The following is a 12,822-nucleotide window of genomic DNA, read 5'->3' as shown; positions in this document are numbered from 1 at the left end:
GTCTGGGTTAGATATGCTCACACTATGCTCTTGGTGACTGAGTGGGCATCTCCATGGCAGTTTAACTAGGTTGGATAGCATTAGTTTTGAGCTATCTGTAATTATGCAAACTCTACATTTCATCTTTCTCATCTTCTGAATTACCCTTTCCCACTCATGCGAGGAAAAAACTAGATTTCCTTGTATACAAATAAGTGGAATAGGTTGTGAAAGGATGAACCATGCTAATATACACATACAAACTTAACAATTTGGAACATGAAAATAATAGGAAGTAGGGAATTTTCACAAAACAAGTTTAACAACATGTCCTTATGTGAAGAATGCATTATTCCAGTTCTAACTGTGATCACAAAGTTCATTTATGGTACATGATGACACACCACAAATGTAATGAAAAATATTTCAAGAACATATGTGTGTTCAGTATCAAGTACAGTATCGACCATGATCAAAACCACTTCCTATTCTTGGCTGCTGTCTCAGATCATAGTGCTCTCAGGCACTAAAGATAGTTATTTTCACAGAGAACACTGATATAATTGAATTCTCTCAATCATTATCAGCAAGGACAAAAGAATGTTCACCGTGCAGAGACTTTTAAAGATAAATATGTAGCAATCTAGAAATTCCTTAGGTTGTTGCTATGTGGCATGGAAAAAAAAAAACAAACCTCAACTGTTAGCATAATAATTGATACTCACATCAGCTTAATCACTTTCCAAAAATAAAAGTTAAACAACAACTGTTACACTAAATAACCCCTTAAATACCCCAAATTTCTGTAATGCTCTATCTCTAGATATATTATATATGCCACACTGGAGCAACGTTTTAGTTCTCTGGTTAACTACTGCATTCAATCTGCAAAATACATGTACATCAACAATAAAGCCTTGAGTGGTTTCATTGACTCTTGCAGGGTTTCTGGTATCCCCAAAGTGTATATATAAAGTGTTTCAAAAAAAATCTACACCAATCACAATTTTTACAAAACAAAGAGGACATAGAGCAATTTAATTCTATTTTACTTTTTTCCTTTTTTTTACTGTTTTAGCAAACTTTGATATCATAATTATTACCTTTGCAGCAGAGTTCGATACTCCATGTGTGACATTTCTTATGAGACCACCAACATTGCCATATTTTATAAGTCCAGTAACACCTTCTGAAACATCATTCAGTAGACCCATAGGGTTGCCAAGAAAATCCACAGAACCTAGAATCCTTGCTGCCTGACTAAGCAGCTCCTGTAAAATCAAAAGGAAGAATGAAATATCACTCATGGATCATGTTAACACCAGCAAAATTGATTAAAACAAAAAAAGAGAAAGTCCTGCCCACAACAGAAGCCTATACAAACCCAGATAGTTTTACTGAAGAAATGAACACACAAATACCAGTAAGATCGACAATAATGTCATCTTAAAATGCAGTGTATTCTTCGAAGCACGTGATGCTATTTTTCAGCATACCTAAGCAGCAGTACAGCACAAACACTTAAGTAAATAGGCAGGAAAGAGTTCCCACACCCTCAGTAGTGAACTCATCAATCAAGAGAAGTTCAGCCTTTGACACAGTAAAATCTGTATGATGCTTACCTCTTGAAAGTGTTTCAGAATGTCATTAATGATAAACTCCCGAGTTTCATATGGATGGACCCTAGTGAAAGGATCCAGATTAATCACAGCATCTTCAAATCGGATTAGAGGAAATCCCAGTGTGCTCTTCAATGCCTAATTAAATAAAAGAAATTGCTACTTTGATTTTTCTCTGTACTTCTCATTCACAGTGCCCAAATGAATTAATCTTGAGTAAATGAGTAACGAACCAAAATTATCTGAAGCTGCTAGAGTATTTTACCACTGCCACGGAGATGTTTTGATATAGAGGGTAATCACTCCATAAACCTTTTACTTGTAAGCAATGATCAATTATTAGAACTGCAGTTCTTCAGTTAACTCCAGAGTCATTAAACACTTCTGTTGCAATCTGTTTCCTACACTTGATAGGAATATTTCAAAACAAAACGTGTCCAATAAGATTCCATGCTTAGCACTTTGCTATAACTGCTCTAATGTTCAACTAAACTGAACTCTAAATGAATTTCCTTGATGCGTAGCAAAGACAAAACTGGGTATTTTCCACCTTGCTGAAGTTCTATGAATGGATTAAATGTCACGATGAGCTGGAATAACATACATAATTTCCTGCAAGCCTACGGCTCATTTCCTTAACATTATGTGGTGTACTGAAATTCTTTAAACCAGCTTTTTCAATTATTTTCAAGGAAGAAAACTAAGTAATTAGCCCATGGGCCAGCTATAACCTGTACAGTCTATACATAAAAAAACATATTTAAGGTGGACAAGCTATACATCTATATATACATCCATATATATATATATATATCCCTGCTATTTCAGGTCTTGATAATGGTATCTGCACAGTCACTAATATCAGAAAATCTGAAGGAGGCAAGAAGCCTGATCCTTGGTTATATCTTTCTACATTAATCCCTAAAGCATGCTACGTAGTAAGTGATACGAAGTTTTCTGCCATCTGCAGGCAATTAGGGTAAATTACAGGTCTGATTTAAGTTTGCAAGTAAGAAAGGACCTATTTATTTTTTCAGTAAATGGATGACTAACTAGAGTAGTCGTCATTATTCACTTGGGTAGGAAGTAATTTCCTGTTTAACTATCAGATATTGTATAAGGCAACTTTGTTAATACTGGTACTTAATAAAAATAATCTGTCTACACCAAATTACCAGACAGCAGTGTCCAAGCCAGAAACATTAGAGGTAGTTAGAAAAACTTGTACAAAGGCTCTACTGTGATTATTCTCTCCCTCCTACCCTGAACTCTCCTGTGCCACAAAATTGAATAGAGCTCTTTCTGTGAAAGTTAATATACAGCATAGAGTCAGTGACTGTTATCATTGGGGGGGGAAAACACATATGCCAAGTTTTCTCTTGGGAACAATGGTGACGGCTGCCAAGACATATCCATATGCAATCATATACCAAAGGTGGTAGGAAAACCTAACAGAACAGTGCACACTCCCAGTTTCTTAAAGGCACTCACCACTAACACTGTTTTCTCTCTCTGAATTTGAGACAATTGGATGACAAACATTTTTGTGTTGAAGCTAAAGAGCAAACATATTCGAGACACTGCTGATGATGTTGAACGGTAAGGAATATTACAGCTAGCTATTGAATTGGCCTCCTTTGCACAAACATTTGGCAAAAGCAATACAAAAATGCAGAACTGATAATAATCTGGGTCATCTTAGTAGCACTCCATTATACACACTCATTCTACAAAACTAAACTTGAAAAGCTTGCAGATCTTAATGTTCACAATATCAAGGGCACAAAAAAGCCTGGTCAATGTCTCTTGTTTCATTTTTTTGAACACAAGTTGAATAGGCAGCAGCTCAGTTCCTCCACAGTGGGAAGGGGTTTTTATGGTTTGATTGGCTGGTTCAACTCCTCCCCCTTGAAGGAAATTAGTTGTATTAGCTCATTAATATAACTAAGATCCTTTGTAAAGTAGTGAGTTATTAGATGAAGTTGGCTGTGCTTCAACTGAAATTACAAAAATGAAAGAGTATTACAGAAGAGACTGGAAATTATGCAAATTAAATAATGGCAGTTATTGGAACTTCTATTATTTGTAACTTAAATAATGGAACAGTAAATAGAATTTAACAGTAATAAGTTAAAGCTTCTGTTCCCTTCTCCTCCTCCAACAGAATCTCTTTACTTGGAGGCATGCTCTGGGAATGCGTTGATGTACCTTGAGATCCAAAGGTAGCTTGTTGGAAGTGAAGACACTCAACTTTATCTGTGGCACGCTAATTTTCAGATTTTCAAAGTAGTATCGCTTTTGTCCTCCACTTTGTTCAACAACCTTTTCATGGAGGTTTTCATCATACTTTTCAACCTCTGCACCCAGACAAAACATAGGAATCAGAACAGATTATAGATAAATAAGCATGGAGTTATGAATGTGTACTCTGTAAAGAATTAATAGTTTCTCTGTACAAATAAAGAGTATGTACAACTGCTAGTGCAGCCAGCAAAACTACTTGTGCCTTGTGACATGAAGTTGACCTTTGAGGCTCAAGAATTTTTTTTCAGATCTGCTGGCACCTCTAAAACCTGAATGTATTTGTAGATAGATTGAAAAAAAAAAAAAAAAAAGTCATCCAAGTGCACAGTTTAAGATATTTGAGCTTTTAATCTTGCTTCTAATTTAACTTTGTATCACCTTGCTTCTGTATGCTGACAAACATAACTACGCAATGTTTCCTACTGCATAGCTGTGGTCTTACAACATGTTTTCCTCTCTCTCCTTTCTTTATACTTCCTTACACACTCAACTATCAATATAATGTATAAAACAAGCAAAGCTGACAATCTTTTCAATTATCACTACAGAGTGGACAAAATGCGTACATGGAAGACATTCAATAAATAATGTACAGAGTGAGCCAAATTTGGTTGACACTAACAGGTTCGTACGTTATTTGTAAAAGTATCTCTGTGTGGTGTGGGTAGGTGGGCAAAAGACGAAAGATGACAAAGTCTATGAAGTCAGGTTGAACAATTAAACATGTTGAATGTAAATGACAAAATAATTTTTGTCTGAATGTTGCATGACATCATCAGCATCAGTGGATAAACTACAAAGACTATACACTGAGTAAAGAAACAAAAAACCAGCAAATGCAGCAAGGTAAACCAAAACAAAGGACAGATTAGTAATAGCCCAAGATCAAAAACTCAAAACCTTTATTTCTTCATCACTACAAAGTTTTCAAGTCCTCTGTGAAACTAGGAAACATAATACTCGTATTTTTTCAGAGGCATTTCAGAAAATACTGTGCATTAGCAAGGCACAGCACTCTTGAGCATCATTTGTAGGCTTGCCCACATTTGGAATCATGCAAAAAAATACTTTTTTCCTGCAATAGTTATTTTATTATATAACCCTACACACCCTACTGCATAATAAAAGTGACTTTTCCAATTGCCACTCCAAAACAGACATTTCAGAAAGTTTCCAAGGTACAGATAAACCCTACAACAAAAGGATTAGAAAAACATTTATGAAATTAGACAACTCAAGAGCTCTGTCTTGCCTCACTGAATGGAAGAAAACCTCTATGATAATTAAAGCCGGGGTACGGATGCCACAACTAAAATGTGAGACAGCCAACTTTTTCCTTCAGTTAAGCAAGAGGAATTGCCCAAGGAAAAATGAGCAGAGATCCCATTTCTAGCCTTGGGTTTAAATAAACAAACATTACTAAACAAAGTGGTTTGCTAAATTAAGAACACAATTTCTTTTATCCCAATTTAGATGAATTCAGATATAGGAACTTAAGATGAATACTGAACTCCTTCCCAGAGAGGCTCAGCTCAGCCACTGTCGTTACCTGAATACTGTAACAAGCATAATATACATGAACAGCTTTATAGGGGCAATTGAGACATCAGCTGTCCTGCTTTCTGTTCAACAGGGGAAGTTTCCAAGCAGCTAAGAGTTTGCTAGGTGTTGTGAACTTATTTTACATACAAAGATCATAATACCTCTGTATAGTGTAAATCTGGTCTCTGTAATTTTATACTATACCTGATTCAGACTGATCATAGCCAAAGAAACTCAACAGCTTCAGAAGTAGTTTCTCCTCAATTTGAACTGTGAACTTTCGAGCAGTGATCATCAGATGCTACAAGATAAACAAGTCTCAGTTTACAGTATTAACACTAGAAATATAATCCACGTATCCATTTAATAAGACAATGTGTTCTACTTCAACAGAATACTTTCACTGGAATGGATTCATAGTAAGATTCCCACCTTCAAAATGTCTTTGGTAGTTTGCTTCACTTGAAGTTACCTACAACTAGTGATGGTTGTTTCAATTTTTGAAGGTATTGTGCTTCATTACCTAATACTAACACTTCGGAATCTGATGCTTAGCTGTTTTCCACACTGAAGCCAGCTGATTTTCAAAATAGTCTCAAAATACCTTAAAATTCCAAGTGAGACAATAGTTCTTGATAACCAACTCAGTTTTGCCCTCACAATGCATACCACAGTTGGAGGATAAATTTCCAAACATCATCAACAGCTGCAGTACACAGAACAGGGCTTATGCTGCAAGATAACAGCTTATCAGAGAGAAGCAATAACCTTGTACACAACTCATGAAAAGCAGAGCGTAGATACTCTGGTTCACTATGCTACAACAGTACCTACCAATTCTGAGGTGACAATAATTGGCTTGAAAAGTAAGTCACAGACACGAACAAACAGGGATCTGGCCTAATTTGTTCTATTTTTAAACATATTTATTATCCTGTTCATCATTGTACTGTAGCTTTAAACACTATGAACATGAGAAGGTGGATATAGCGCCCTTTAAGCCTCAATTCAACAAAGTGTATTTCACAAATACTTTAATTCAGATTACTAGGAAAAATTAGGAACAGAAAAGGTCATTTAAACATGGTGCAATCCAACGATTGTGGTTTACCTTGTATATATCAGTCAGTGCATTTTTACTGGGAAATTTCATTGCATTTACTTGCACTGCAGGACCAGTCTCCACGGGTTCATTTTCACTCATCTTGGGTGTCAGGAAGAGCATAAAAGGCTGTGTGGTGCCAATAAGTTGGTTGTCCACCTACAGAGGGGACAAGTCAGACAACAAAATCTGAGTAGGTGACAATAAACAGCAAAATTGATCCTCTCTAACTGAGGACTTAAAAGCTTTCAGAAATACATGGTTCCTGAGCCAGGGAGATACTGAATATACTTGGTTATTGATCACCGCTGAGACCATACCAAAAAAATATTCAGAAATGTCCTCCATTAAAAAAAATGGTTATAGCTACCAACAAACAAACAAACCCTGTAACAAAATTGTTATGTTCTCTGTGATTTTATTTCCTTTTTCAAAAAACATAGCCAAAAATATTGAGCAACAGCAGTTAAGCTACTCCTGCATTTAAGTTTGACTGATGCACATAAGTATTTATTTATCTCATGTAATTACATCAGTACTCACAATTCCCCTTCCAAGGAAATCTTACATAACAGAATTCTAATAATTTAGAGGAGTTTTTTAGTAGAATAAAAACAGTCTTTACAGGGTTCAGTTTAACTTGTGAATTCTGAATTTCAAAGACTAAACTGAAAACAAAGGTAAAGGCAAAACTGTGCAAAGTCAGAAACAAAATCTAGTTGGAAAAAATCTGAGAGGTTTATATTTGTCTTATTTGTCTATGATTCTATGACTTATACTGTGGTTCTACCAGCATTAGGACTCTTGCTTTCAATGGCCGCTTTTTTGTTATGTAAGGACAAAGAACCAAGAACCAGGAAAAGAGAAAAATCTCAATCTGACCTGTTTACAAAATAAAAAAGATTCTAACTTGGCTAATAGAAATCAATGGCATGAAATACAATATATCACTGTCTCAACTATTACTAAGTAGAGAATGAAAAAAGGAAACATCAATGCTAATTGAAATTTCTGTGATATTTAGGCATTAAAATCTCAGTAACAGCTCTAAACATTTTTCAAGCCTATTATGATGACAAAAACTGCAGAAGACTCATGAACAAATAAATTTGTTTCAAACTGGCAAATACCTGTATGTCTTGCACACTGAGCTCTAGCACCTGACTTGTTGACAGTTGTGTGTAGTGGACGTTAATTCTGGTGAGGCTTGCAAATACTAACTCTTCAGGAACTTTATTGACCAAAGACAATCCTATTCCACCCTCCAGTTTCACAAGCACCTGAGAAAAGAATATTTGAAGAGGAAAAAACCAACCCACTAACAAACCAACACTGAAAAAACATGTGATACTGAATACATACTTCTGCAAAGAAGTTATTTTTTTAGACTCATTTCCAGAGAGGAGTTTTAGCAGGAAAATATGCAAGTTCCTAACAAGAGGTCATCATGGGGAAAAGCTAATAACCCCCCAATCCCCTCTAAAAACTAGAACGGAAAACAAGAAATAAAAGAGACAGATACTAGTTGTAATATCTTACTTCTAATTCCTGCTCTGTATCTGGATTTTTTAACTTGCGTAGATCTTGCTCTGTAACTGGAAGTTCATCTCCTTCACTGGATAAACGATCATTTCTACGTTGGTTAAAATCCATTATCTGATAAACAAATAAATTACTGCAATGATCACTTTCCTATTTATAAATAACAGCTATATTGTCCCACCTTATAAAATTATTCTTTTTAAAAAAATAAGCACAATGAAAACTTCTGTTGTAATTATTTCTGGATTATGATATGCCCCTCCCCCTTCATATCATTAACTTTTTGTAAGACTTTAGAGATGCAATACAGAACAAGGTATTTCAAGTACAAGGAAATAATAAAACTAGATTCTAGTTAATGAAGATCTTCACCTGCAGAACTCTAGTTGGCCCATCTGGGATGACTCTAACAGCTAGTACTCCTGACCCAGGTCTCATCTTCTGGTTTATGAACTGCTGTTCAGGTGGAACTGGCCCCAAAAGTTCAAGTGAAGTATCAGGACCAAGAACAACTTCTGCTCCATCATGAAGACCTAGTATTCCTCCCTTTGCCTAGAGAAAGAAAAAAAAAAAAAAAAAAAAAATTAAAGTGGTAAGTAAATAACTTCAAATAACTATTTACATACATTAATTTAAAAGTGTATTTTACTTTCCTCTCCTTACACAGCCGAAGAAGAAAGTTATTTGAGAGTCCACCCCAGACTAAGCAGTCTGGGTGTGAGGGAAATTAACACATTTCTTACTCTTCAGAACTAAAAGAAAAGCAGTCCAGCAGCATTTTACTTGATACTACTAAAGCTTCTGGTAACTCATTTTTAATCAGCTTGGCAGCTAGAAGAAACAGCCAAGATCAATAATTAAAAATTCCCACTGCACATTCATATTGTCATTTTGTACCGTACAGATCCATTCCAGATTCATTGTGCACCTAAAAGACTCTCTTTCAGCACAGAGCTACATCACAGAGCTAACATATTCACTATGAAGGTACTTTTTCCATTGAATTGAAGTTGATTTTCATTGACATAGCTGGCACAATTTATTTTTCAAAATAAAACATCAGAAATAGTATCATTATTACAAACATACTTTGCTATTTTAATGAAACACAGGATAACTTATTCAAATTTAAGCAATGGATAAATATGGTTGAAATGCTTAAAAGAGCATCAAAATTCTTTTGACGTACAGTTCTAGAATTTGTAAAAACAATCCAGGTTTCTGTGTCTACAAATTCTAACATCAGCAGGCAGAATTATAAAATAGTTTGAAAGTACTAACTGTCTGCAAGTCAGAGTTTCCTGGAACACAAAGAGCAAACAGTTCAAACTGGTTTTAAAATTCTTATTACTAAAATGATAGAGCCATGATTCTGAGAAGTGCTGGTTACAGACAAATCTTGACTTTCATCAGTGATACTGACACAATCTGCAGCATTTTCACATTCGGTATGTGTGAGAAGGCCCTATTCATCACTATATTGTTCATTTTCAAACAATGAAATACTATTTTCTAATTATTTACTTTCACATTCATAGTGCAAGATATTTAATTATTTGAAATTGATAAGAACATTCAAACATGAATTTAAACCACACAAGTTTGGTTTCCTCTGTATTCTCAGCTTTGGCCTCAAAGCTTTTAGTTCACTTCAAAACTAAACCCAAATGACTCTGCCATCTGTATCAGCAACAGTCAAAACAAGTTCAACATATAATCAGTGCTGACCTGAACAACAAGTCCATGAATACCACAGGTCAACTTTCCATCACGAAAACTCCATGTCTGGGTAGTACTGCGCCGCCGATCAGGCTTTCTCAACATCAGGGGCTCATACCTGCAAAGGAAAGCATGCCAGCCAATACTTAGAGAATTACAACTTGTCAGTTTTACTCTTGAAATGAGTTAATGGCAAACACTGACTCTAATTCTGCTCAAGCTCATTTTCCTAATCTCACTACTGAAGAGCTTTTGACAATCTGCTGCTGAAAATACATTAGCCATGCTATAAAAATATTTCCAAGTCACGAAAGTGACCATGAGGTCCATTCACAAAGACAAATACAATCTAGCTCTTCCACATGCCTTCAGAATCATTTCTTTCCTTATTCAGAGAAAATCATAAGTATGCTTTCAGAGACATGGTTAGAATCTACATCAGCTTCCTGAGAAATTGTATTTGTAATACCTGTTATCTGTGACAGCTGCCAGACCTGCAATATCTAAAATCATGCAAGAGTCCACAGGCCGAGGAGAAGGTTTATGGGGGTTATGAGGAACTGAAGAACCTTCATGGCAAAGCATTCCTGTGCCCATCATTCTCCAAAGCTGGGATCGTTTTCCTGGCTCCTGTTGCATAAACATTTAAATGAACAGAGTAGTACAGAGCAAATATTTCTGTTCCATTTTCCTATAAGATGCTTTGAATTATAATTCTTGGGACGACATGTATATTTAACTTCAGAGCCCTGAATTAGAATTAGGAATTAGTTTGTATAAAAATTTCTAATTCAACACTGATATTCAATGAATATGCAGCCTACATTAGCACCGTTAGATGCAGAGCTGTATTTACAAGCTATTGTTAATCTCAGCAATATTTAAATACAATTTCTATTTCTTAAGAGCTCCAGAAATAGAACACTTAGCTTACAATGCAACGAAAACAGAAGCATGCCCTACCTTGTCACTTCAGTAGAACCTCCCACATCCAATTACTACATTTGGTTGTCTTAGAGGCATTTACAAAATTCCTTACTACTTTTATTCCAATTCCCTATTCTGTCACTCTTACCCTCATAAAAGTCTTATACAGAAGCACCACCATAATTCAAGCAACCTGAATTGCAATAACCTGTCACTTTGAATGGAGTCTGTCTCCACCCTTTAAAAGTTACCATGAAAATATTTTTATTTTTCCCTTCTCCCAGCATATGATTTTACTTCAGCACACAGCAGCAGTGTTTTTATAAATCCAAATATGTCTTGGTACCTTCTTTTTCAGCACAACTCGCTGAGTCTTTGGAGAAACATCAAGGACAAGCTCTGCATATGCAGCATTCTTATTTGAAGCAACTGGTCTTACACTTGGCTCCTGTAAACTAGAACACGAAGAAAACATCATCATGTTTATTCAGAGTGGCTGCTTCTTCTGCAGAGTGCATTAGATCTACATCAAAGTCCAATCGAGGAAGCTTATGCTTCCAATACAGCCAGACAGAAATTTATATTGGGGTTGTTTTCCTTATGTTATTTTTCAATTACCAGTGTAAGTACATTCTTAAAAGGGGCTTTGATTTCTCACTGCGACTAGGAACTTCCCAGGCAAAGCAGATAATTCCAAAGAAAATTTTCTACCTTATACTGAGGAAAGCAACAAAGCATGTATCAATCTCCCATAGCTGCAATAGCATATGAACTGGTCTAAGTTTAAAATTCACAGGCACGTGATAAATAGGTATGTTCTGTGGTCAAGTGTTTTTTATGCACCAAATGAAATCAAGCCTCTAGATGCGACCCTAAGCATCCCTGCTCTTCTCAGATCAGACAGTGGGGTCACAGCAGATGCCATATGCTAAATCTTTCTATGTGATAAAATAAACAACGGCAAACTGCACCTAAGAAGCTAAGTTACCACGACCAAACAAGGTAAGATACACAGCTTACAGACTGCCAGACTCAACTTCTGAATTTTGGCATTTCTTCAGCTAGCTACAAGGTTGACAAAAGTTTAGCTGCAACTGAAAAGCTTTCAAATGGCAACCATGAAGAGAACATCAATGTAAAGCCTAAAGAACACCAAGAACATTCAAAATATTTTCATCTAATATATAAAGAATTACCCTGAGAAAGTATATGTAGCAGCAATATAAATGAAGTTTTCATAGTAAAGCTGCTTGCTATCTTGGAAGTCATTCATGCTACAGATGATTTCTGAGGAGCCTGCCCCTTTAACTGTGAGCATTATAAAAGGAGGTAGAATAGGTTCATCCCACGCATAATCCAGAGAGGTCAGGGGCTTCACTTCAGTGTACAGTCTTGGCTCGACAACACCGTGCTGATTAAAAACAATTGGGACCTGTAACAGTTATGAAAGAGGATTTGGTTTCACACAGGAATTGTTAATCAGACAGTTTTTTTGCTATCCTTTGTTCATTTTTCAGGAGTTGATCATTGAAACATGTTCACTTCCCCCCCCCAATGGTTTCATAGACATTTTCTTCTATCTGAGACCTCATTAAAGATAGTCTCAAAGGGATGAGAAATGTCATCTTTGCTTTTATCTGTCATCCATGGTTAAAAAAGTCTTTAGTCCCATGTTAGCATCTCAAACCCTCCTAATCAAAACTAGAAGGCTCGCCCAGTTTAACAGTTCAGCACCAAAATCCAGAATGAGAACCAGTAACTATTAAGAGCTTTGTCTCCTGCTCAGATCACAGGACAGTCAATAAGTTATTGTAAAATCTGCAAAGTAAATTCTCTGGTTTTCATAATCACTGACATGGAAGCCCAAAGACAGAGAGAAAGAAGTGGCAGCAGCAGCCCGAATTCTTTTTATCGGTTATTCAAGTGCTGAAAATAACACAGAACTGATTACAAACTATCACCCTAGCATGATTTTCTCATCAGTAATAACGCTCTTCCTTGTAAGAATTTTAATGCACTCATGAAAGCCACGATGTTAGCGCTATTATTTGAACAAGATACAGTAGCTGAGTTCTACCAATTTTTACT

At 35.9% G+C, this 12,822-nt stretch overlaps 1 protein-coding gene across 7 annotated transcripts in view; it reads right to left on the bottom strand.

Moving 5' to 3' along the window:
• VPS13D (vacuolar protein sorting 13 homolog D) overlaps positions 1–12,822 on the bottom strand; it is a 103,023-nt gene that overhangs the window by 35,201 nt on the left and 55,000 nt on the right. For all 7 annotated transcript variants that reach the window (XM_075773491.1, XM_075773492.1, XM_075773486.1 and 4 more), the window contains 12 exons: positions 11,931–12,166; positions 11,081–11,189; positions 10,277–10,437; positions 9,817–9,925; positions 8,461–8,640; positions 8,086–8,202; positions 7,677–7,826; positions 6,556–6,705; positions 5,649–5,745; positions 3,807–3,955; positions 1,602–1,736; positions 1,083–1,250 (listed from right to left, as the gene is read on the bottom strand). In XM_075773491.1, the coding sequence (XP_075629606.1) occupies positions 1,083–1,250; positions 1,602–1,736; positions 3,807–3,955; positions 5,649–5,745; positions 6,556–6,705; positions 7,677–7,826; positions 8,086–8,202; positions 8,461–8,640; positions 9,817–9,925; positions 10,277–10,437; positions 11,081–11,189; positions 11,931–12,166 (1,761 nt within the window). The remainder of the gene's footprint in view (positions 1–1,082; positions 1,251–1,601; positions 1,737–3,806; positions 3,956–5,648; positions 5,746–6,555; positions 6,706–7,676; positions 7,827–8,085; positions 8,203–8,460; positions 8,641–9,816; positions 9,926–10,276; positions 10,438–11,080; positions 11,190–11,930; positions 12,167–12,822) is intronic.

Source organism: Balearica regulorum, chromosome 21 (genome assembly GCF_011004875.1).
Source record: "Balearica regulorum gibbericeps isolate bBalReg1 chromosome 21, bBalReg1.pri, whole genome shotgun sequence".
NCBI lineage: Eukaryota > Metazoa > Chordata > Aves > Gruiformes > Gruidae > Balearica > Balearica regulorum.
The sequence above is the reverse complement of the archived record's forward strand: the minus strand, read 5'-3'. Positions and strand labels throughout refer to the sequence as shown.